Below are 26,200 nucleotides of genomic sequence, written 5' to 3' on the forward strand. Positions count from 1 at the left end.
AGTAAAAAGTTTTCCACTGATCACAATTTTTACATTACTTATTACAAATTTAGCTAAACAAGGGGCGAGGGTGGTTGGGTTATGGACTTTGGGGAAAGTATGTGCTATGGTGAGTGTGAAATGTGTAAGCCTGGCGATTCACAGACCTGTACCCCTGGGGCTAATAATGCATTATATGTTAATAAAAACTAAAAAACTAAAAAAAAAAAAATTAGTTAAACATATGACATACATACACATTCAATCTTTTTAAATTCATGATGAAAATGTCTGCCTCCTCATTTGCAAACCTTAACTCTTGAAATTAAATGAAAACTATGAATGACCATAAATACAAAAAGCTAAAAATAAACTATGCTGTTGCTTGTCTAGATTATACAGTGAAAAAGATAACTGAAAAAGTAATATATTTGCTACTGTTTAACAAAGAACACTAGTGAAAGTAATTAATTTTGAGAAAAAATAATGTATCACATTACTAATTAGATATATTCTAAATAATTCATCATGGATTGCATGAAATGCTCTTATATAAAATTATACTGACATTTTGTAGCTGAATATGGCTTTTAGTTCATTCATCATTTATTCACAAATATTTCCTGAAAAACTTTTATGAAAAATACACTTCCAGTGTTTTAACAGAGATACAAAAACTAGCTAAGTTCTGATTTTAACCATTAAGAAACTAGTTTTGTTTGTGCGTGAGTGTGTGTTATAAGTAGCTTCTCCAAAGGTAGAAAGTAGTTTAATTTTACACCTCTCTATATATAAGAATATATGTATAAAAAAATACCAATTTATTTTAATTTTATTTCATTTTATAGATGCTTATTGAAATTATTATGGATTATATATAAAAAAATACCAATTTATTTTAATTTTATTTCATTTTATAGATGCTTATTGAAATTATTATGGATTATATGTATTTAATAATATTAACTCTAAATTTTTACATATACAGTTATCTATATATATTCATAAACTATAATTTTATTTAGGCTTATCTAAGATTAATTGAATACCTATGAGATTCCAGGCAATGTGCTAAGTACTTTTTATATATTATTACATTCATTATCTTATTTGACCCTCAAAAAAACTTATAAAAAAAAACAAATTATATGTATTACATTTATATGTACATAACATTTATATGTACATATATATATATATAAGATTTATATATTATATATTTATATGATTATATATAAATAGTACCTTCCACATCAAGATTTTTCAAGGAAAAATTTAAAACCTTATTTATTAAAAATTATACTGGGGTAATAATGTTCTACCATGCCTGTGAGAGGATAGAAATGTACATAATAAAGCAGAAAGATTACCACATAGAAACCAAGATAAGTAACAACACCTCTGTAGGTAAACCATAAGCCCAACAGCTGTGTGCTCTAAGTCATCCTATGGAAGCATTGCTGCTTCATTTCCTTGAGAGAATATTTAATTGAAAACCAAATAAACCCAAAAAATGACATGCAATTCTTTCCTCTTAAGGATTCATGAGAATTACATCATGAAAATTACCACTTAATCCCCCTGATTTTGAATTGTTGGGAAGAGATTTGGGGGCAAGATTAAAAAACACATATTTTGGTTAATCAGAAATTATTTCTTGCTAAGGTCTTAAGGTCTGGGAGGAGGGGTTTATATCAGATGTAGCAGCAGTTAAACTTCTCAGAGAGGGAGTTTATCCTACATCAAGTTGATTCTAATTTATCACTTTTTCTTTACCCTCCTGCCTCATCCCCTGTGGTACTGGTGTCTTAATCTAAATTTTAGAGAGGTGCTGGGGTAAAGAAGAGAAAGGAGATGGTAAGAAGACAAGCAGAGAAGAAAAGTTGTCTGTGATTTTCATGAGATTTTAGCTGTTCTTTGAAGATACCAACCATCCTGTGCTATGGGTAGATTTCCTACGAACTACAATCTAAGATCCAGGAAGGCAGAATATTTCTCCTGGTTTGCCCGCTACTATCTCTCCAGTGCCTAGAACTAGGATAGCTGGCACACAGCTGATACTCAACACAAGAGTTTGAATAGTTTGAATAAGCAACTGTATGAACCGCAATGACTTCTGACTTAAGAATTTCCTGTTTTGCTTGCAAGGGAGATAGGACCACCCGGTTTTACTATGTGCCTGAACAATGCCTTTTTGCTCTGCAATTTGAGCATAACAACGTTTGCCCCCTGGCTGTCATTGCGGGCTTCTGCCTTGCAGATAGGTTTGCTTGCTTGCGCTCATCCATATCAGGTCCCTAGTTGTTTTAATCCCAGGACGGAACAACACATGGATCAAGGCTCTTTGTTACAGACAAAAGACTCTGCCCTATTTGAGTAAAAGAGATATATTAAAGGATATAGAAAATGGTTCAGGATTGAAGGAAAGGGCTGTATATTGAGCTCTTAGAAACAACTTCTAAAATACCACCACAGACCTGTAGTAACAAAAGTATCACTACTTCTGCGATTATCAGGACAAATACATAAGGAAGCTGTCACCCTAGTTGCTGGGTTCAGAACCACACAGCCTTCACTATTGTCTGTGAAGGAAAAGTTCTTTCCCCAAAACCGTGCTTGCTTTATAATAAGAATTTCATAAAAGGCCATGCTGGTATGAAATGTGATGGGAAGAACTTAAAACATATCCAGAAGGCGAACTGTAAGGAAATCTGGGAAATGTAGCTTTTAATTTACTGGATTCTGTAAAAAGTCTATAAAAAGAAAGTATGCTAATTGGTGTTTGAAATGGTTGTTGAGTGAACAATTCATGGTATCCATCACAAAGCATTTGAAAACTTTTCAGATATAAGGCTATCCATTAACACTTCCAAAAGAATACAAAGTTGTTGGTTGGTTTTTTTTTGGTTGTTGTTTTTTATTTTGTTTTGTTTTGTTTTGCTGAAATATATGCATATGTAAAAAATGTTTGAATTCACATATACCAAAAGGGTAATGATGGTCATTTTTAGATAGATGGATTGACAGCAAAATTTATTCTCTTTTAAGTAAATAAAATTCTTCTGAGGGTTATATTAAATAATATGTGGAAAGCAATGAGCAGAAGACCTGACAATAAGGAAGTACTCATAAATGTTACATATATACAGTCAAGATAAGTCAAGTGAAGAACTTTACACAGGGCCTGGCACTTTCATTATTATTATTTTAAATTTAAATTTAATTAATTAACATTGGTGTATTAGCCAGCAAAGAAACTTGGTATCTTACCATTTGTAATGACATGGCTGGCACTTATTATTTATGCAACAATCATGAATTACTGTAATTATTTTTCACTCTCTGAATGTGACTTTCAAAATGACTGCATTAACATTATATAAAGAAAAAATATCATTGTTTTTCTCTGCATCTATCTCCTATATACATATGCAGTTCTTCTACCCTAGAAGCAAGTTCAGAAACATGTACCCTTCCATGAAACATCAACAGAGAGGCTATAAACAAGAGAACTGTGCAGTTGTTATTAATTTTACATCACTTGCACCCCAGAAGAGAACCAAGCGGAAAAGAAAAACATTCTGAATGATGATGATGGTGGTGGCAGTGGTGGTAGAGTTAAAAATGTTTATTGGGTAGGTTTTTCCAAACCCCTATTATTCTAACTACTCTAAGAGACAATTTTCCCTGCATGTCCCATTTCTGCATGTCTTGAAAAAAGAGACACTCTGGGTTTGTTTTTTGTTTTTTGTTTTGTTTTGTTTTGTTTTTATTATTCCAAACTTTCTTTTCAGGACTTCTGTAAATAACTGATCCTAGCTATGCTGAGTCTAAACCCTGTGATAGATCTTTAAAAAAGTGTTACACAAATCAGTAGTTTTCAGAATGTTGTTCTTATAATTTTAGTGCTCTGAATCAAAATAACTGTTTCTTGAAAGGTCTGTGATGGGGGAAAATAGATCCTTGATCAAATACAATGAAAATGCTTGATGCAAAGATAGGCATCACTAAAGGACTATGTAAAAATTTTGCAGCATCAAAATGCATATTTGGCCAAAATTTTCCCTTGTTTTCCAGGGTCTACTGGATAAGGATTCCATGCACCAAGAATTTAAGAAACAATGATATTATTTTTGTAGGATGGCATGAATTCTCCAATAAAAATACTTATATCTAGCTATCTAAGTAATTGAAAAAAATGTTACCCATATAAAAATTAAAACTACAAAATGTATCTTATAATTATTTAAAAGGGAAATTATTTGGTCTTTAACATAATAAGTAAAACTCCAAATTGACTTATCTATCACAGTTTTAGACAAAGAATTGTATGTCTATTCCACCTCATAGGAGTCACTGAGTATAATAACATCACAAAGTAACAACTTATTTTATATAAAATCTCTAACTTTATAATTAAAAAATCAAATAATCACAAAATACTTAATATATTATTACACTAATGGGAAGAAAGAAGCAGCGTATATTTTATTTATTTTTTTAAGATTTTATTTATTTATTTTACAGAGAGAGAGAGATCACAAGTAGGCAGAGAGGCAGGCAGAGAGAGGGGGGAAGCAAGCTCCCTGCTGAGCAGAGAGCCCAATGTGGGGCTCCATCCCAGGACCCTGAGATCATGACCTGAGCCAAAGGCAGAGGCTTACCCACTGAGTCACCCAGGTGCCCCGAAACATATATTTGAAAAACTAAGTAAATATAGTCTCTTTAATAAAGTCAAATTTCATGTTTATAGAATGTGAGGAAACAAAGTAAAAATGAAACCTGATAGTTTTTCATTGGTAGATAAAGCAGGGATTTTGGCCAAAAAAAATATGTAATGTTCTAAACAATTTCAAGAATTACTATTTCATTTAAGGCCACCCATTGCAGCTAAGTGAAGTGATTTCATTAAACTAAATAAATGAAACCATCAACACATTTTGGTTAATGTTACTTCATTTATCTTGAAACATGGCATTCAACTGTTTCAGACTGTGGAATTTTTTTTAAAACTTCAGAAATATTTAGCTCTGCAAAGTCTAAATAATAAAAATATTTTGTGTTGGTGATTGAAAAAATCAATGTTGAGATGTTAGTGTACAGGTATATAAAATATTGAGTTATATAAAGAAAAACCTGAACAATATTAATTTGATATTACATTCAGCATTAGATTATTATTTTTTTTAATTATTTTATTTAAAAAATTAGATGCAAGAGTTCTGGGTTGTTTTCCCAGTATCAACAAAGGGATTATGTCTCCATCTCTTTTAGTTAGTAATGCCTCCTGGTGGGCAAAGTGAGTGGCAAAATTAATCACCCTGAAACCAAAATAAATGATCTATTGGACAAGATGATTTATTAGTATCCTTTTAAAAGCTAGAGAATGTATGCGAAATGGGGAGAGGGGTGATGTGTTTCACATAATAGAAAATGAGACTTTCATGGCATAAAGGAGAAATAGATAGAGAATCACCTCTTTTGGGTGATGATAATAGCATCATTAGGTAGTGAAGTGGTTTGTCTTCCTGTTTGCCATTGCAGGAGGACATGCACCACAATCATTTCAAAATGTACCGAGTTGGTCAAATGGAGTTTAAAGAATGAATAACAAATATCCTCTTAATTCCCTGAGAAAAGTTATTACTCATATTGAAATCTATACTAATTAAAACTTATTTAGTAGGATATTTGGGAGCATCATTTAGATTATTTACAATGAATATATATTTATTAATTTATATTTTTCTATAGAGTTATACAATAGAACTGAAATTATTTTTGAAAGTTTGTCAAAGTAAGGAATACTATCATGATGATAGTAATTTGGCTTCTAGAATTTGCATCTATGTATTATTATTTTTATTTTGAAACTCACATTATCATAAAACACCACTCAGATAAAGAATTATGACCATTTTTAATAATAAAAAATCATAAATATAACAACTTCATCTAATAAAATCATTAAAGTATGGCAGAGTGACTAGAAATTACATTTTTAATTTATCTCTTTTTCAGCAGTCATTTCATACTTATACTTTTTTTGAGTGTAAAATGAAATTGATTGAAATATGCGATATGCCCATATTAATAATTAAAGAGTTGTTAGTCAATCATAAACTAAGAAGTGGTCCATATATGACATTGATATTTTGCAGCAAGGTAACCTATAATCATTCATGAGAATACATTTGCCCCCAATTAATTTTAAAAGTGCATTTTTAATAAAATAGAGTGAAAATAGGTTTTTTTGATGTAATTCAATTGCTGTGTTATAACATGTCAGGCATTCCTCAGAGATACAGTGGGTTAGTTTCCAGACCACACACAATAAAGCAAATAAATGTTGCAGTAAAGTGAGTCAAATTAATTTTTTAATTCCCCAGTTCAAGCAAAAGTCATGTTTATACTATACTGTAGTTTATTAACAGTGCAATAGCATGTCTGAAGAAACAATGTACATATTTTAATTAAAAAATAGTTTGTTGGGCAACTAGGTGGCTCAGTTGAATAAGTGTCTGGCTTTGGCTCAGGTCATCATCCCAGGGTCCTAGGTTTGAGTACCATATTGGACTGCCTGATCAGCAGGAAGTCTGCCTCTACCTCTCCCCCTCCTCCCTCCTCGTGCTCTCTCTCTCTCAAATAAATAAACGCAATCTTTAAAAAAAAAAAATAGTTCGTTGCTAAAAAAATACTAAATCATCTGAGCTTTCAGTGAGTTGTGATCACTGATTGCAGATCGCCATAACAAATACAATAATCATGAAAAAATTTGACATACTACAAGAATTACCAAAATGTTACACAAAGTGAGCAAAGGCTGCTGGAAAATGGTGCCAATAGACTTGCTCAATACAGGGTTGCTATAAACCTTTAATTCATAAAAAACAAAACAAAACAAAAAACAATATCTGTGAAGCACAAAGTGAAGTGTAATAAAACAAACAAGGTATATTTTATTATAAAAATATTATCACTCCCTTACATGTTTTTACAGCATTTAATTATTTTTCAATAATTATTATCACCAGATTGCTGTAAGTCCACTAGCCTAGGGTTTATCCAACATTACTCTTTGCCAAAACAAACAAATAAATAAACAAAACAATCCTTTGGTTGACATTTTCTAGAAGTGAGTTTTCCTGCCTTTTAGATACTTAAAACTTCTAGGACTATAACTGTTGAAAACGATAGACAGTTTTTGTAAATCCTACAATTATTTGTCTCGGCAATAGCTTTATAAACTGAATACCAAAAAACCTAACATTCATTGGTATGATACTGTAATTCATTAAAAATACAGCAACTCTGAATTTCTATAGTGGTAACAGTCTCCATTTCAAGCATTAGTATTGTACTAGCTATATCTTATTTCCTAAACAGAAAGATATCTAACATTTAGAGGGAGTCCCATAAAAGTCTCAGATATAAGAATTATCATCTTTCAGTTATATATATTTTCATTTGTTAATGAATGTGTCCAGTAACTTTCAGGAATACAAATTTGAAGTTCTATTCCTACCCAATAACTGTTCTTGACTAGTTACCTAACCTGGAAGAAGTGAGTTAATGTCAATGTATGTTAGGAGCTCTGTAAGATTATTCTAGTGAAAAGAGCTCTGAATAGTCAGGCAACCTAGGTTAGGAGTTTATTAGCATTTCAATTATTTATATATATATATATATATATATATATATATATATATACACATACACACATACATACATATACATGCATACACATATATACATATATATACACACAAACATATATACATATATATTTTTATTTTATGTTATATAGAAATATATACCTATGTATATATATATGGCACAGATATATAGAAATATATAATATAATATAAATTAATATAATATACACTAGATATAATACATAATAAAATACATGTATAATATAATATATATAACATGGATACACACATACATACACACACACACACACATAAACACATATATTATTTCTCTATCTCTATATCTATATATCCCTGCATGTATCAGATCACTTTCAGTGCCCTCAATTGGCAATTTTGGAAATAAAAGAGAATCTGAATGCATGGTTGTATAAAAGTAAATAGCATGTATATATGTGTGTCTGTGTGTGTGTGTGTGTGTGTTTACATGTAAAAACTACAGTCTCCATAGTATTTTAATATCATTTATTGTCCCAAACACACATCTTTAATTTGATTAGATATGATCTTAGCATAATAGTGTTCTTCCTTGTTCACTATATACAAGAAGGTATGTATGTACCATAGGGAGAACAATTGTGCAGCTTACCTTTTCCTTATACACAAATGTATAAGACATAATATTTGCCATGTAGAACATATTTAGAATTAAGAATTTTGAAAGATGTTTGTAATAATAGCATTGTCCAGTGTCTTTATGGAAGTATAAGCATTAGAATTTTATATATGTGAAAGGACATTTGATATCATAGGGTATGTTTTGTTAATATAAACTATAAAAGAGAAATTACTTCTGGAGGATTAAGTCATTTGTCAAAGATCACAAGCATTTATTGCACAATTCTCACACCTGGCTCCTAGAACATTACTATACCACATTTATTATTATCAAAATTTTCTTAATGTTACAAAGCCCTGAGCAGTATTTATACAAATTGGCAGTAGGGGAAATATTTGTAACACCATACCATCAAAGAAAAATAGTGTATAAATAATAAAATTCATATATATCAAATTCATGAAAATGTCAAAAACATTGCTAATAACAACATGCTAAATGTACCTGATATATAATTTGTAAAATGGTTAAATAAAACATGACCCATTTAAAAATAGGACAAAATGTTAATATTGGTCTGAATTACTTACTTTTGATGTGATTTCTCAACGTGCTGGCATGTTTGAATGCTAAATCTTACCTTATAATGTGTGTTTGAGGATTACAATGAGGTAATATATGTAAAAAGCTCAGCCCAGTGTCTGACATCTAGTAGATACTTAACAAAAGATAGATATCAATAGCATGTGCTATGGAAAAAAAAATTTTCAATAGTATACCATATAAGTGACTATTAGGGAACCAACTTTTGTCTCCTAACATGTAACTAGCAGTATAAGGAGAATATATTTTATTATCACTTCTGAATGAGAAGAGCCAAGAGTCTCCCTTGAAAAGAGAGGAAGGGAAATTTTCGTTATAAAAGAACTGAATCTTTTTGGTGAAGGAACAAATATTCTTTTAATGACAGAGTGAGAGGTAAGCAGATACTCAGGAGCACACTACAGCATAATCATATGCAAATTTCCACAGTGATATTATCCTTCTGACTATAGTAAGTATTTTGAATTATTTTTGGAAAATTAAAAACTTGACTAAGCTGACAGAATTTTTAAGCTTTTTGTAAAATAAGAATCATTTCAATTTTTGTCAAGAACTGTTACTGTTTTATCACTGAGAACTATAGAGAGATGATCTTAAATATAAATGAATAAACAAATCACAAATTAAAATACTCCCCTGAGAAATATGTGTAGAGATAACTGACTTGTGCTCCTTATATTAGAACTATTCTTCAAAGGAAATTATTTCCTAACAGTATTTATCAAATTGTTAATGGATTTTAAAACATAATATATTTGTAATATCACTGAAAAGCAATGTGAAATAGAGCTTTCTGAATAGTTGGTCATTCTTCTAAACTTGTTAGGACTATCTTTATTTTTCTACTAATTGTCAATGTAATTTTAATAAAGGACATCCTAACAACTGTAAACCTTAAAATTGTGTGCTAATTACAGGTTAGGCTCTAACTCATTTAACAATAGGCAATCTAAACATGAAAATCAATTGAGAATTCGATGGTTTACTAACTATTGAACCAAAATTTATTTTGTTAGTTGAATTCCATGTGTGTGTGTATATATACATATATATATATGTATGTGTGTGTGTGTGTATATATATATATATATATATATATATATATATATATATATAATTCCAAACATTTCAATATATATTTCCATGTACACCAGGTAAGACTGGTCAATTTTCATTGGACTGTTTTGTGCATTAATGTGATTTCAGGTCACTGGTACAATGTAGGTGGGATTGTTGTCATAAGCAGAAATAGGCACAGAATGCAGAAAATTAGATGGTTAAAGACTTCCTTTGCATACATTGCTAACTATGTAATAAACATGTTCTGATCAGGAAGTCTTGGGAATTATTACTTGAGAATTCATTATTAATGTCAAGTGAGGACATAAGTCACATTTCAATCATTAGTTACCAAAATATGTACAATACTTCATTTTCAGAATTTTTCTCATCTATGAATGGATAAACTCTTGCTTTTATTCTTTTTTTAAAAATATTGACATTTAAAGACTTTTTAAAGATTTTATTTAATGATTTATGTGGGTGAGAGCAAGAGCATAAGCAGGAGGTAAAGGAGAGAGAGAAGCAGACCCCCCACTGAACAAGGAGCCTGATATGGTGCTCTATCGCATGACCTGAGATCATGACGGGAGCTGAAGGCAGACACTTAACCCACTGGGCCACCCAGGTGCCCCTAGAGACATTTTTAGTGGTCATTTATAACTTTCAGTAAAACAACATTTCAAGATGATTTTTATAAAAAGTTAAGAAAAATACTAAAATAAGTAGAGTTAGGGAACAGGTCCTGACAAAACGGTATGCCTCTGATTTACTTAGAACTCAGTAGCCTAGAAGCCATAATGTGAGAGTTCTGAAACATGTGTCAGCCACTTAAAAGAAGTGACAAGAATCATCTTGAAATTTTATTACATTATAAAAGAAAACATGTTTCTAGGCAGTAGTTGAAAAAACATAATTTCTATTACTTCAGATGATAGGATTTATATGTCTCAAGACAATATAGCATCAAGAAGAAAGCTATACTAAACTTATTTCAACTGTAACAGAATTATAAATATGATTTAAGATTAACCTGAAATACTGGGACCCTTCTTGAGAAGGAAGATGTGTACTCAGTATGCTTAAAATGTATATATCATTTAAATGTACACTATACAGCCCATCTTGGAATAGAAATTCCCTTTTGCAACACAAAGGTATGAAATTTTGAGTTAATATGAGTGCTTTGAGGATAAATAAGTGTAAGAATTTCACATATAAAATAACAAGACATACTTCAGTTTGTTGAAAAAGAACATACAGTTTGGGAATCCCTGGAAGGGCAGTCTTACATAATTCACTTGAATAAAATATACCTAACAAAATAAAAATGTATGTCTTTTTACATTTTTCAGTGATACAGGCACACACAGATGACTGAACATGGAAAACAAATTGTGTAATTCAGTTAGTTGCAGAGAAATGTGCAGAGATTATGTTCAGATTTGTTATTAATAAGCAAGACTGATATTGTCAATTTAGAGACCCTCAAAAGAATAACTGTCTTTCATCTTTTCAGAAGTATGTGTAAATTTGGTAACTTTTTATTATTATTTTGGTTTGTTTTGGTTTTGTAGAACTCTAAAAAAAAGAAAGTAAAAATAAACCTAACTTTCTATGCAAAACAGGATGCAATGAAATAGGGAAATCATCCTTCATTCCATAGTCAGGCCTGTGACTAAATACTACCAGAAAGGGATAGATGGGTGAGGATATCCAACTTGTACAATAAGAAGGGCCAGGACATGAAGGGAGAGCCCAGAAGGATTAACCAAGGAAAAAATTGTTAAATTTCACTATATAATCAGCAGGCACACAAATTAATGAAGTATTTTGCTATAGGATATAATCTATCTAGAGCAATTTATTATTTCAACAATAAACATCAAAACATAATAATGTCATTGTGGGGAAAACTGTTTCCCTAAGTCTGACTAGACTTGACTATGCCATTTAGCTACCATCAAATTTTAACATTTATTGTCTTGCTTTTTCATAGAAAATATAATGAGATAGCAGTAACTAAATACTTGGTTTCCCATGAGACATATTTTTTAAAGTTCATCTGCTAAATCCTAGATAAAACAGAATATTAACTCTTATGGACAATACTGATGGAAGAATTCCACGAGAACAACTCAGAGAGTTAAGAAAAAATTATGTTGAAATTTCCAATAGCACTATATGAAGAAAGGAAATCTCAGTGGAGGACCCCCAGTGACCTTGCAGGATCCCAAAAGGCTCACAATGGCTTTAAAACCACATTGAAGATTCTGAGTTCTTAATGTTTTCTCATTTTTAGCTATATTTTCAAAGCTAAATCAATTTTTTTCTTCTTCTATCCTTATATGAATTTATGAAACTATGATCTTAAAGCAGTCATTGCTTACCTTTGATTCTTGAACTGTCTTGACTCTTTTCCTGCTGGAATTAAAAAGAAATAGGTCAAAATTTGAGTATGTGATCAACAGCCTGATATAACAGATCATGGTAACTAAAGACTTGTCAAGATATTTTGTTCTACATATACCCTGGAGTCACTGTAACACAAATCTCAACTTAAAAAAACACTTATGTCCAATCTTTTATCAGAGTAGTAATCATTCTTACTGTACACATACTTCTTTAACAAACAAATATATTATATTAATATGGATTCAAAATAAATGGTAATGAATAGTAAATAATCATGCCTCTCAAATGCCTTAAGCCATTTCATTTAATTTCAACAGATATTGAGTGATATCTTCAGAATTTACTTTCAACATCTCTGCGTTGAAATTGTTGGTGAGGAAAAATGTTTAAGGGCAAAGAGTGGACAATTCACTAAAAGACCACAAAAGACATTTCAACTGCCTTCCTTCACTTTAAGAATTGGTCCCTCCTCACTACTTGAAGGCTAAAGTTGACAACAATTCTATTATTTATTCAAAGGCTGCTTCAGTCAGACCTGTCTTTCAATTTGACATACTCCTTATTAGTTACCAGGCAACCCCAAAAGAATTAGCTTGCTTTCAAGTTTTTAAGTAGAAATTGTGCTCTCTATACCTTCTCAATTAATATTCAAGCACAGTTTGCTCTGTGTATGTTTCAGGGCCTCACACTAAAAATAATTATGAAACGCATTTCTAATAAAAAATGACAGATACATATAAATAGAACTTCAGAATTGTATAAATGCCAATAAATATTGATACAATTTATGAAAATAGTGAAAAATACAAAGAATTAATTTTGCTGCAAGCATAAATCTCAGAGTCAGATTTGAGAACAAAAATGCATATTGATAAATGTATTTTTATGGAACACACTTATCCAATGTATGATTCTATTAAACTCTAATAATTTGTGTGCTACTTCACTTGTCCTAATCTATCCAGCTTTTGTTTTGGCTCCTGTACTGTCCTTTGTTAATTAATTTATTTTTTCCAGTCCTGATTTATTTTTAATTTAGAGTAACTGTTGTTCATTAAAACTAAAATTCAAATATAAATTACTTGATTTAAAAATAAATTATCTATTCATGATATAGGATAAGCAAACTTAAGCTTTCCAAAGAGATATTTACTAAAGAAAAAAAAGTCTCTCTGTCCTCTTTCCTTTTCTTTCATCATTCATTCATTCACTCATTTAGTCATTTATTCTTCGAGTAAATATGTATAGATTGCTTTTTATGTGCCAGACACTTCTCCAGGTGATCAGGTTACAAAGGATGAACAACACAAAAGTGAAATGAAATAAAACCAAAAAATAAATAATAAAACAGAACAAAACAAAACAAAGCGTCCTTAAAGTAACATAGTGCATAAATGTTAAAAAATTCTATTTAGAAAAGAGATCCAACATAGAAGGTAGTTTTAGAGTAAGTGACTGCAATTTTACATGGTTCTACATGACAAAATGACTTTTTTAAGTTTTAAGTTTTTATTCAAATTTTAGTTAGTTAATATATACTGTATTAATTAGGTTCAGGAGTTGAATTTAGTGGTTCATCACTTACATATAACACCCAGTGCTCATCACAAGTGCCTTCCTTAATATCCTTCACCCATTTAGCTTATTCCCCAGCCCACGTCCCCTCCAGCAATCTTCAGTTTGTTCTCTATAGATGAGAGTCTTTTATGGATTGCCTCCCTGTCTTTTTTTCTTTCCCCTATTTCATCTATTATTTCTATTTCTTAAAGTCCTACATGAGTGAAATCATGTGGTATCTGTCTTTCTCTGACTGACTTATTTCATTGAGCATAATACACTCTAGCTCCAGCCATGTCATTGGAAATGGCAAGAGTGACTCTGGAAAACAGTATGGAGGTTCCTCAAAAGTTAAAAATAGAACTACCCTATGACCCAGCATTGCACTACTTGGTATTTGCCCAAAGTGTACAAAAATACAAATTCAAAGGGGTACCTGCATGCTACTTCTTATAGCAGCATTATCAAATTATGGAATAGTGCCCAAATGTAATCTACTGATAAAACTGACTTTTGAATAAAATTTTGAATGAGATGAGAGGCTATTCTGAGGATTTATCTGGGGAAAATATATGCTAGGAGATAAAAAAAAAAAAAAATGTCACACTTCCCGAGGTACAAAACTTTTTGGCATTGTCAAAACTACCAAGGAGGCCAGTGTGATTAGACTAGACTGAGTAAGGGGAGTTTAATAGGAAATGCAATGAGGGAGCCAATAAGGGTCAGATAGATTAGCATCTGGGGCATTTGTTGGATCTTTGGTTCTTACACTGAGACAGCTAAGAAAACACTGAAAGTTTCTTCTCAGAGGAATAATATTATCTGAACTGCATTTAAGAAGAATCATTCTGGGTATTAAAAATGGGTTTAACAGGGCAAGGACAAAATTAGAGGGACCAGTGGAAAGGGCATTGCAGCAATCCAGGTGGGAAGCAAGAATGGCATAGAACAGTGTGGTAGCAGTGCAGTTGGAATATCAGTTAGAACTGTCAATAGAATAAATTTGGGATATGAGATGCAGGATAGATGAGGGTGATTTCAAGGATCTGAGTCACTATAAGGATGAAGTTGCCTATAAAATGAGAAAGATACGCAAAAAAGAAAAAAACACCTTTATACTTCATTACTTGATTTTTAATACTGCCTCACGCTGTGAATTTTTCTCTTGTTGTCTGGCCACCCCTTTCCTATCTGCTTTACTGATGCCTCCTCCCCTGAACTTCTAAAGCCTGGTTTCCTAGACATTGAGCCCTTACCTTTCTTCCACATATACTTCACTACTTTGGTGATTTATCTAGTCTTCTGGCCTTAAATACCATCCTTTTCCTAAAGACTCTCAAATTTATATCTCTAGCCAATTTTCACCATTGAACTTTAACCTCATGGACTTGACTTTATTTTTGACATTTCTACTTGGATATCTAATAACAGCTTACTTATCACATCCAAAACTGAACTTCTGATCTTCCCTTACTTCTTTGGCCATCTTTCTCAACTTCTTCATCTTCCTCATCTCTTCCTCCTCTGAGTTGCTCAGACACTTAAAGTAATCCTTGTCTACCCCCTCTTTTAAGAGTTAAGAGTCTGAATTTTTCATGGGTTTGATGTTTGAACATGCTGACTTTGATTTTACTTTAAATATCACTCTGAGGATGCAAAGTAGGCAGATGGTTAAAATGTCTGGAACTCATGAGAGCTATTTCGGCAAGACATATAAATTTAGAAATCACCACCATGTGTATAAATCATCAGTATTGCATCTGGAGAACACATAGTAGAGTTGAATGATCTAGAACTAAGTATTGGAAATAATATAAGAAAAATGTTAAGTGAATTAGCCAACAGAAGAGAATAGAAAGATAGACTACAGGATAAAAAAATAAAATAGCATATAGAATCATAAAAACTCAGGAAATATATCATGTAGGGGGAGGTTTTCAATAGCACAGAATTCTTCTGACAGATCAAAGACGATTATATCCAAGGCAATGTCCATTAGAAAAAGTGGTATGGGGTGCCTGGGTGATCAGTCAGTTAAGCGTTTGACTCTTGATTCCAGCTCAGGTCATGATCTCAGGGTCCTGAGCTACAGTCCCGCCTTGGGCTCTGCACTGTGTGTGGAGCCTGCTTAAGATTCTTTTTCTCCCTCTCCCTCTGAACCTCCTCCCCTACCCCCACTAGCTCTTTCTCTCTCTCTCTCTCCTCTTCCTTTCTTTAAAAAAAAAAAGCACAGATGGAATCATTGACTTCAAAGAAAAAGCATTTTTGTGGTGTTATATGTTTGGAAGTAAAACTTAAGTTGCTCAAGGAAAAAGAGGGAAATTGAGAAATGTATGACCTAATAAAAATGTAATGGGAGAAAAATAAATAGGAAAGAAAGCCCTGGTGCGGTGTGTGTCTGGAGATTAAGTGAAATCCACGCAAGTATCATGTTTGTTTTTTGTTCATCTCTGTATTTCATCTTTAGTTTTATATTATTTAAATCAATAAGAATTGAGAATATATAAATGGTGGGAGATACATAATAGAAATGGAGAGGATTGTGATAAAAGGGAGAGATGATATGATGGATTGCATAAGGTTATTGAATGTGACACAGAACATAAGTGGAAACATTTAGATAGGAGAAAAACCAGTTCCTGCTATATAACATGTAGACACAGAAAAGTGGGGTCATAGATGCAAACGATTATAAGTTTGATATGATTAAATTTAAAAATTTAGTCTGTGAGGATTATTTTCTTTATCTATTAGAAGGAAAGTCAGATGAGTGGTGAAGTAGGATGATTTCTCAGATATTTAAAGAGATAGAGAAGATTATAAACGCATTGCTTTTTGTGAGAGTAGGTGAGTAGAACAGCTTGGTATTGTCAAAATCTTAATTCGGATTTGTCATCATAAGTTTGTATGATATTGATATTAGCCTTACTTTAATTATAGGCAAATAAGTTTAATACTCACTGATATATTTTATTTTATTTTTTCTTAAAACCTAATTCTCTATTTATACAATTGTATATAGTAATAAATTACCAATGAAAATATTCTTAAATATTCTACAAACTGGAAATGTTCAAGAAGCATGTATTTAAAGAAAAAATAGAAATTATTTTAATAGACTGAGAATAACACAGCTGCAAAGTAAGAAGAAAATAAGCATAAACTACTTCATTCACTGAAAAACTTGTATTAGAACCATGTCAGAAGGGTGCCTGGGTTGCTCAGTCAGTTGAGAGTCTGCCTTCAGTTCAGGTCGTGATCCCAGGGTCCTGGGATCGAGTCCCACATTGGGCTCCCTGCTCAGCTGGGAGTCTGCTTCTCCGTCTACCCCTTGCCCCTGCTCATGATCTCTCTCTCTCAGTCTCTCTCTCTGTGTCAAGTAAATAAATAAATAAAATATTTAAAAATAATAAACAAATAAAATATTAAAAAATAGAACCATGACAGTGGGTGTTTAATAAACATTATTTAGGATTTTCAAAGTAATAACTATTCCAACTTGCTTCTATGTCTAAAATGTTGCATTATTCACCTGGCAATATATTTTTTCAATTTTATTTTATAAACTATTACTTCATGTTTTAAATGTTAATTTTTTAATAGGGAAATGTTAAGGAGAAAATTGTGATTATTTAATTATGTGAAATCTCCTAAGAGGTCAGAAAGATTTGTTATCCTGTCCTCATGATACATTTGAAAAACATTCCTACATTAAGAAAATTTAGATCTTGTCTGCAATGGTAGAATCCCAATCCCTTGGTATAACTCAATTTTAATATTCTTTCAAAAGATTTTCTGATAAATTGATCCTGTCTTAAAATAAGAAATATATTTTGGCTACATATCAAAATTAAATAATAGCAAACCATTTGTGTTTTACTTTGTACTACACCATTTCTTGGAAGAATCCCAAAGTGCTACATTAATTACATAAATAGACTCTATGACATCCAGCTCAATGGTAGAAATGAGTAAATAGATCCTTGCAGACCATATGATAAAGATTGGCAAAGGCAGTCTGGGCAGTAGTGTGGATTCAGAAAGAACACAGAATGTATAACAGAATGTATCAAATATTAAAAAAAATACAAGATGATAAATGGAACTTAACTAAACTAGCGTAAAATTAAGTCACATTGGGGTACACAGTAATTCTAAAATAAGATGCAATGGTCCTAAAGCATCTAGGCAAACAAGACTATAACAAATAACACTAATGCATAGGTTGCTAGTACCACTTAAAGGCAGAATGCTATCACTCTAGAAGATATTATTAAGAATGTTGCTTATCTAGTATTTTCATTTTAGCATGGCATATACTAACATCTCATGATGCTTCTAACGTAACAATTGATCTCTCTTCATCAGCATTAAAACTAAATATCTGGTCACAATATCTTCAAACATAGTTTACTTGGTTCCTTCCTTCTTACTAAGAAGGACAAGATCTTTAGAAAGAGAAGAAACCATCTAAATACTAAGTGAGCCATTTCCATCATAACAGCATTGAGTTACAAACGTTAGATAGTGAATTGTCCTCTCATTCCATACTATAAAACTTAAATTACTTAAAAAAAAAAAGACATAAACCTCACACAAGTAATACCCATGGATATTCTTTTATTTTAAATTTGCATATGCATATCTCTAGATTAATGAAGCTACTTATGTGCCTTTTGGTCATCCCATAAGTTTCCCTTCACATGGAAGGATATAAGAATGAAGCAAATGCCAAGTCCCTTAGAGCTAAAACAATTTTCCCTCTACTTTGGGAGAATGTACTTAGACTTTCTTTTGAATGTACTTAAAAATAACATCTATACTTAGGGAACATCTATTAAATGCAGCATCTATCCCCCTTCAATACAGGAGTTTTAAGAAAAATTCTAGGTTACTGTGTTGTCACTGTGACCTCGTTTGCCTTTGGGCATTAATAAAAAGCCATATGGTAAGGCTATGCTACCTAGATAACAAAGATAGTATTAAAAAGTTATTTTCTACTTAAGGACTCACCCTTAAAGATATCAGTGCCTTTGGTTGAATGGGTGAAACATTCTGAGAGACTATAGACCTTCTTTAAAGTCATTGGGGGAAGATATTTTTATTTATTTGTTTCTCATTGCCCAAATTATACAATAAAGTACACTCAGACTGTGTTTAGGTTGATCATGTACCGAGAAAACAAACAAAATAAACCCTCAGTCACAGGACTTAAGAAAAGCCAAATCAAATACGCAGAATAATTTTACTCAAGTCCATAATGAATCTTAAAATTTAAAGATTAACAAAAGAGAAAAATAAGTCATTAGTATCCAAAAGTGATGTGTCCTTGATTAAAGTAAACTTGCTCACAATCCATATGATCCATACTCTTATTGAAGTAAATAGATGTCATCATTCGCCAAAGCTGAATCATTATTTATTAGTAGTCTAATATGCAGCACACATAAAATTTGATTAGAAATATTTGCTGCAAGTTCTGTTGTATTTGTATTTATTTGCATTGTATTTACATATATATTTTATAGAATGTATTTATATACAGTAATGCTACAAAAGCTAATGTATATACTTGTATATATATATAATTTGTGTATATGTATATAATGCATGACTATATATGTGTATGATGTACATAATTTTATATAATTTTAAATGTATATAATTTTAAAGTCAAGAATAAAGACCAAGAAATTCTAACAGTGAAAATAGTCAATGGATGGAAAGAAAGGATATTCAAATATAAATTTTAGTGTCAAACAAGCATAAAGGTAAAGGTTATTAATTTTAGAAGTTCTTCTATTTTAAATTGCTTCTCAGGATTCTTCCTTTCTCTTTGATGCAGTCATTGTTTATCAGACAAATACCACCAAACAAAAGTTGTGAAATACTGATTTGCAGTGGAATACTTATGTTTCATATATATATATAATTATATATATATAATTATATATAAATATTACATATTCATTTATATTTATTTATTTCCATGTGCTAGGTGATTAAAACATAAAATATGAATTTTAACATTAGAGCTATTAAGTAATATTTATGCTTAATATTAAGTAATATTAAATTCATGGAAGCTGAGAATAGGAGACTTTCAGCAGACCACTCCACCACAATCTTGTAGCAAATCTCTTCTATTCTGAAGCAAGCATACACATGAACACATGAGTTTCCTCCCTGTGGCCCTCAATGCACAAGTGTGTGTGCATATCCACACATACACACATATGCACACACTTTCTCAAAAACATATTTTGCTCATGGCAATTTAATTATAAAATGCCTAGAAAATAAGAAATAGTTGCAATTAAAATGCAGTATATTAAGTCTCCTAAATCTTGGAGATACAGACATGTTTTCAGTAAACTCTAATGGTGAATTTTCAGTCTTACTTAATTTAATCAATCCTCTCATCTTTTATTTTAAATACTTCCCTTAGAATTTGAATCATGTTCTTGATCCAATATCACCTTCTCAACAAACCTCAACCCTCATCATTCTGTTTTTTAATTTAAATTCAGTTAGCCAACTCACAGTATCTCTTTAGTTTCCGATGTAGTGTTCAATAATTTACTAATTGCTTATAACACCCAATAATCTTCCCCCTTATAAAACAGCACACCCATTACTAGTTGCTTTTCTTAACTTTTTATTCATTTCGCACAGAGGTTGCTACTTCCTGGAATAATATGTACCTATTTGCCCATTTTATGTTTCCTTTACTGGAATGCATGTGGAATTATGTATAAAATCTAGAGAGTACTTAAAGGAACAATGCATTCTTTTGTAAGCCAAAGGAAGCTTTGAGAATGTGAGGAACTGGGAAATATATGAGAGAGCAGATGAGATAGTAAGAATAAGAAGTTGATCTCTACAGCAAAAGAAAGGAGAGGATTCTATCAGACACATAGCTTGAACAAAGTTAGGCATCTATGAGAGTGTGTGGAAGACAGGAAATAGTGTATTTTGCTAAGTGCACAATGGGATGATAAAATTATTCCAGTTGGCCAACTAATAGATTTCACCTTTCCATGAAGAAGTATATAATTTTCTGAATTTTAAAGAAATATTACATATATTAGTAATATATTAGTAATATGTATAATTTGATTAGAAATGTATGCTATAAGTTATATATTATTCAGATTAATATGGATAGATATAGATATAGATATATAGATATTCAAAACATGACCTGTAAAAACTATAGATTGTCAATCTAGAGCTACTTCTTATTTGGCTTAATATGTTGATGTGAGGTCATTAATTCCAATGTCAAAATCATAGTTTCTTCTTATTGTAGATTCATATTATATTTGATACGTTTATGTGATTTTAAAGAAAAAAAATGAAAAGAACTTGTTATTGCATTGATGGACATCTTCAGTATTACTTTAAATTCTGAAGTCCTTAAGCAAGGTAACAAGAGATATGCACTGGAAGTAAAAAAAAAAAAAAAAAAATCAAACTAGAACTGAATTTACTTATAAATCAAATCCATATTTAATAATATTTATATTATGCTTTTGTTACATATATTATAATTTTAATCTTAAATTTAGAAGTTTTATGATGGAAATTTATATGTATTTACATTTAAAATAAAATCTATTATTATTATGGAATATATATAATTACATTCATGGTTTAAATCTAATGTAAATACCAGAAATACTTTTAATTTTTTAATTGTGTATTTAAGTTAAGTGGGTAAGATGTATGCATAAACTATCACCAGATATTGCGTCAAATACAATCAATAAGAATTTCCAAATGTATCACAAAAGACATCTTTGGTTCATGCACTCATGAAAAACATAAACACACTGGATCTTAAAAGATGAGCAGGTTATAAGTAGGTGAAGTGATTATGGGCATTTAGGGCAAAAAAAAAAAAAAAAAACCAGCCTGCAGACATTGAGGAATTAGGTAGTGAAACATTTAGATAGAAAATAATGCAAATACTCAAGATAATTAAAATAGTCAAAGTAGAAAGTACTCACTAAAAACTCCATACATGATGCACGTATATATGAGTACTCCTCTCCATATAAAGTATAAAATTACTTATTTATTTTACAATGGATAAGATTTGAGGATTTAAAAAATCACAAGGAAAAAAATGTTCTTTTACTTAACCTACAATCTTAAAATAAAAGTGATAATTCTGTTGTCCCTTCTTACAGCATCATTGTTTCATCATTAGACTTTGAGTGGAAATATGGGAAAATCTAAAATTAATATATGTTGATGGTCTACTTTTTTTGAGTCTATAATTTGAAATGGAAAAAAAACAAATAAAAAATAAATAGTTTTTGACAATTTTAGTTCTATATTATAGATAATATTTCACCATGAAGGATATTAAGCATAAATATGGGAACATCTAAAAGACATACTTACTTAATTTTTGAAATATTGATTATTTTTTTCTAACATATTGAGTTAATTATGTTTTTTAAATTGATAATATACATTATAACTGCTTTATCCATTTATCTCATTAATATGTGAAGAAATTCAAAGTTTAATTAGAACATATTAATCTTATGATCATGTTACTACTTTAATAAGGTGTTAACATATTAACTCACTCCTTGAATACAGGTCTGTTTGGAATATACATGGCCAGAATTACATTATAAGATAGGAATGAAAGATAGGTAATATAAATTTTTTATCTCAGATTCTATCTGGAGAGACTGATAGTTATTAATTATAACACACCAATAAAAAATTTATAGGATGATCTGGAAATAAGAATAGGAGGAGCAATTTTCTATGCTGAGTATGGGGCAAAGGGAGAATTCACCATGAAAATTGTTGCTTCAGCAAAGAAAAAGTATAACTAATTTGCTGTGGAAAAGAGTATTAAGCTGGTCAAAGGCACAGAATTATAAAATATTTAGTCCTTTGGGAGAAATAGTGAATAGGTAAGCATAACTCAACTACATACTTCTTTAAACATGAGGATTATATAAAAATATATTCAAGAAACTTCTCTCCCATTTCCAGAAGAAAATTTATACCCATTTAAGTGTTATAACTAAAGCTATTTGGTAAAGAACCATATAAATTAAATAAACATGCCAATTATTATAACAGTTTTCACAGTGTGTTTTTGGAGTGTGAAAAATAATGATGATTTTCCTAAAATGAATCACTAATTAAAGGATTTGGAATAAATAGAAATATAAATCACTAATTAATAATGATTTTGACATGGAAATTGGTGAACTTGTATATTTAAAATGCACACATTTGCATTACAATTCTCTATGTTTATCCCTCAATAGATTTCAATTTATAACTTATCAAGTCTCTAAATGGATCCTAAGTTATTTTTGTTATAAGAATCTAATGATTTGGGGCACCTGGGTAGCTCAGTGGGTTAAAGCCTCTGCCTTCAGCTCAGGTCATGATCCTGGGATCTAGCCCCACATTGGGCTCTCTATGCGGCGAGGAGCCTGCTTCCCCCTCTTTCTCTACCTGCCTCTCTGCCTACGTGTGATCTCTGTCAAATAAATAAATAAAATCATTAAAAAAAAGAATCTAATGATTTGATTTTTAAATTTCCAATGGAGCATAGTATACTTTTTTCTAGTAATATAAACTTTACTGAGACTACCAATAACTAACAAAGTATATTGAAGTATAACAAAGTATATTGAAAATATACTTTGTAAAAAAATATTTACATCTTGCAATGTAGAAAATATAAAGACTTACAGCCAAGTATCCCAAAGTATAGGATACACTGGGCACAGGCAAAGAAGAGACTTCCTAGGGAAGATAAGCAAAAGAGAGGTCAATAGATGGTCTCTAAGCATAAATGCAACCATTGCTTATCCAATGGATGGATAAACTGGCTGCAAGTGTCTATGAAAAAATTAAGGCTTGGGAATAAAAATAGAGAAAGGAGGGAGAGGATGCTAGAAGGGAGAGTGGAGACTGAGGGGAAGGGAAAGGAGAGAAAGATTAAGACACATATTAGTCTTACTACATGGCAAGAAATGTTTAAGTTCTTTGCATATATTATCTCACTGAGGTGACCAAAAGTCCTGATCTAGCCTCACCTACTTATATCCTTAACCTATGGTTTCATGGAGGGCTCTAGGGTATGATAACCATAGTATATACAGCAACTTTTTCAAGCAAATGTGATTAACATGAGATCAGAGCCAAAACCATGGGTTAAACGGCCATTTTAAAAATATGAATTCCCCAAGTGAGATATCCCTAAAATAAGTAAAAGAATATTTGATAGGGTTTTCAGTCCTTCTTAGGTAGTTGGGTGGTAGCAGCTATTATAATATCAAACTAATTTTTACTGAAAGGTGAGTGAGGCCTAGGGCATTTTGTTTACAATTGTTTACTTTTTTTTTCAATTTTATGGAAGAATAGTTGACAAATAGACTGCTTTTCCACATGGTGTAAAATATTTCCAAGGGATCTCTCTTAATGTTGAGTTGCTCTGGATTTGAGAACATAGTGATGGAAGTAAAATCCTTACTATACTTTTCTTTGTGGCCACTCTCAGTTTTTGAGCTCCACAAGATTTCTGCTGTTTCTTCATTACAGTCCAGAGCTTTCCTAGAGCTATTTTTCATCAGTTTGTGGTTGTTTATTTACTATTTTTATTGCACTGGGCCCTCCTTGACCTCCATCTTGCTGACATCACCTTCTATTTACAGTTGTTGATGTCAAAACCTCTTTCCTCAAAAAACTTACAATCTACTCTAAGGACTAAAACATATGTAACATACAGAAAAAATTAAATCTCAAAACAGTTTATATGGGTGATACTCCATAACATGTTGTAGACAAAGAAACATTTTGGGTGGTGCATAATTCATCTGATTCCTTCACTGCTGTCAGCATTATTTTCTCCTCTTTTAGGAAAATGCATACTTCATAAGTACATTTTGCATTACACACACATATAAACACATCCACACACACATATATTCCAATTTGACAATTAAAATATTTTGAATTTATAAACATATAATATTCTACCCACAGCTTTTATGGATTTCAAGTCACCAAAACATTTAGGTCACCAAGAAAGTTATAAATAACAAAACAATAATAATGAGTAACACGAAAGTATTGGGGCTACTGAGCTATGCTAATATAAACTAAATGTTCTGAAAAAGCCAACCTCTGAGTTACGGGGTCCAAAAAAGTAAAATCTATTGGGAATATCAAAGATTGAAGAATAAATAATCAGTATTAAGAGTTTTACGGAAAATCAGGTTGAGCAATTATATAAAAAGCTTATACTCAATAAAGAAAAATATCATTATTTTAAACCACATATGTGACATTTACAAAAACTGAAATGCATTAAAACTGAATGCATTATGGTGCCTGGATGGCTCAGTGGGTTAAGTCACTGCCTTCAGCTCAGGTCATGATCTCAGGGTCCTGGGATCAAGTCCCGCATAGGGCTTTCCGCTCAGCAGGGAGCCTGCTTCCCTCTCTCTCTCTCTGCCTGCCTCTCTGCCTACTTGTGATCTCTCTCTGTCAAATAAATAAATACAATCTTAAAAAAAAAAAAAACTGAATGCATTAAAGGAAGCTTCATAAGACAGAAGAAGGGTTCATGATGGCAGCCTAGGAAGACCCTAAACTCACCTTCCACTGACACAAAAATCTTTCTTTTACATATGGAGTAATTTTTCTCTGAAAACAACCTGAGAACTAGATTAACAGCACCTTCACAATGAAAGAAAAAAGAGACAAATCAAGAAGGGTAGGAGAAGCAAAGACATAGCTTCTTCCAGGACACCATCCCAAATGAGGTGACCCCACAATTAAGAGGGATCCAAAAAAAATATGGACCCCTTCCTTGAGAAGTAAAGACATTATGACCCACATCAGGCACCCTGATCCTGAGGGACAGTGCCAGAAAGGGAAACCCCAAAAACCTCTGGTTTTCATCATCAACAGAGATGAAGACCAGGAGAATCATAGAACTATAGAGGATAAAGATTCCACTCTTCAAGGGCTTATATGCAAATCTACTCACCCTGACAACCAGCACAAGAGAAACAGATTGATAAGTGCCTAGGCTGTAAGAAAAGGGACCAACTTACTAATTTTATGGTGGTTTCTGGAAAGGCAGGAAACTTTTCTAGGGATAGAAGCATTGTTAGACACCACTTTTGCAATCTCATTCTAACTGGCTGGTGTCTGGAGTCACAAGCATCATTTTTGGTGACCTCCCTCTAGTATGCTAGTATATGGAAGGTATGCACTATCCGTCCAATTTCACACCCATCCTGTGCTGCATGTAAAC

The 26,200-nt window shown here is 31.5% G+C and overlaps 1 protein-coding gene across 2 annotated transcripts in view; it reads right to left on the bottom strand.

The window, feature by feature from the left end:
* FSTL5 (follistatin like 5) overlaps positions 1-26,200 on the bottom strand; it is a 723,315-nt gene that overhangs the window by 592,716 nt on the left and 104,399 nt on the right. Inside the window, exon 3 of one of the 2 annotated variants that reach the window (XM_032863481.1) lies at positions 12,306-12,336. In XM_032863481.1, coding sequence (XP_032719372.1) covers positions 12,306-12,336 — 31 coding nt within the window. Of the gene's footprint in view, positions 1-12,305; positions 12,340-26,200 lie in introns of both variants that reach the window. The other variant, XM_032863472.1, reaches the window with a different exon arrangement.

The sequence above is a fragment of the Lontra canadensis genome, unplaced genomic scaffold, assembly GCF_010015895.1.
Source record: "Lontra canadensis isolate GAN:19392208 unplaced genomic scaffold, GSC_riverotter_1.0 scaffold1, whole genome shotgun sequence".
Lineage (NCBI taxonomy): Eukaryota > Metazoa > Chordata > Mammalia > Carnivora > Mustelidae > Lontra > Lontra canadensis.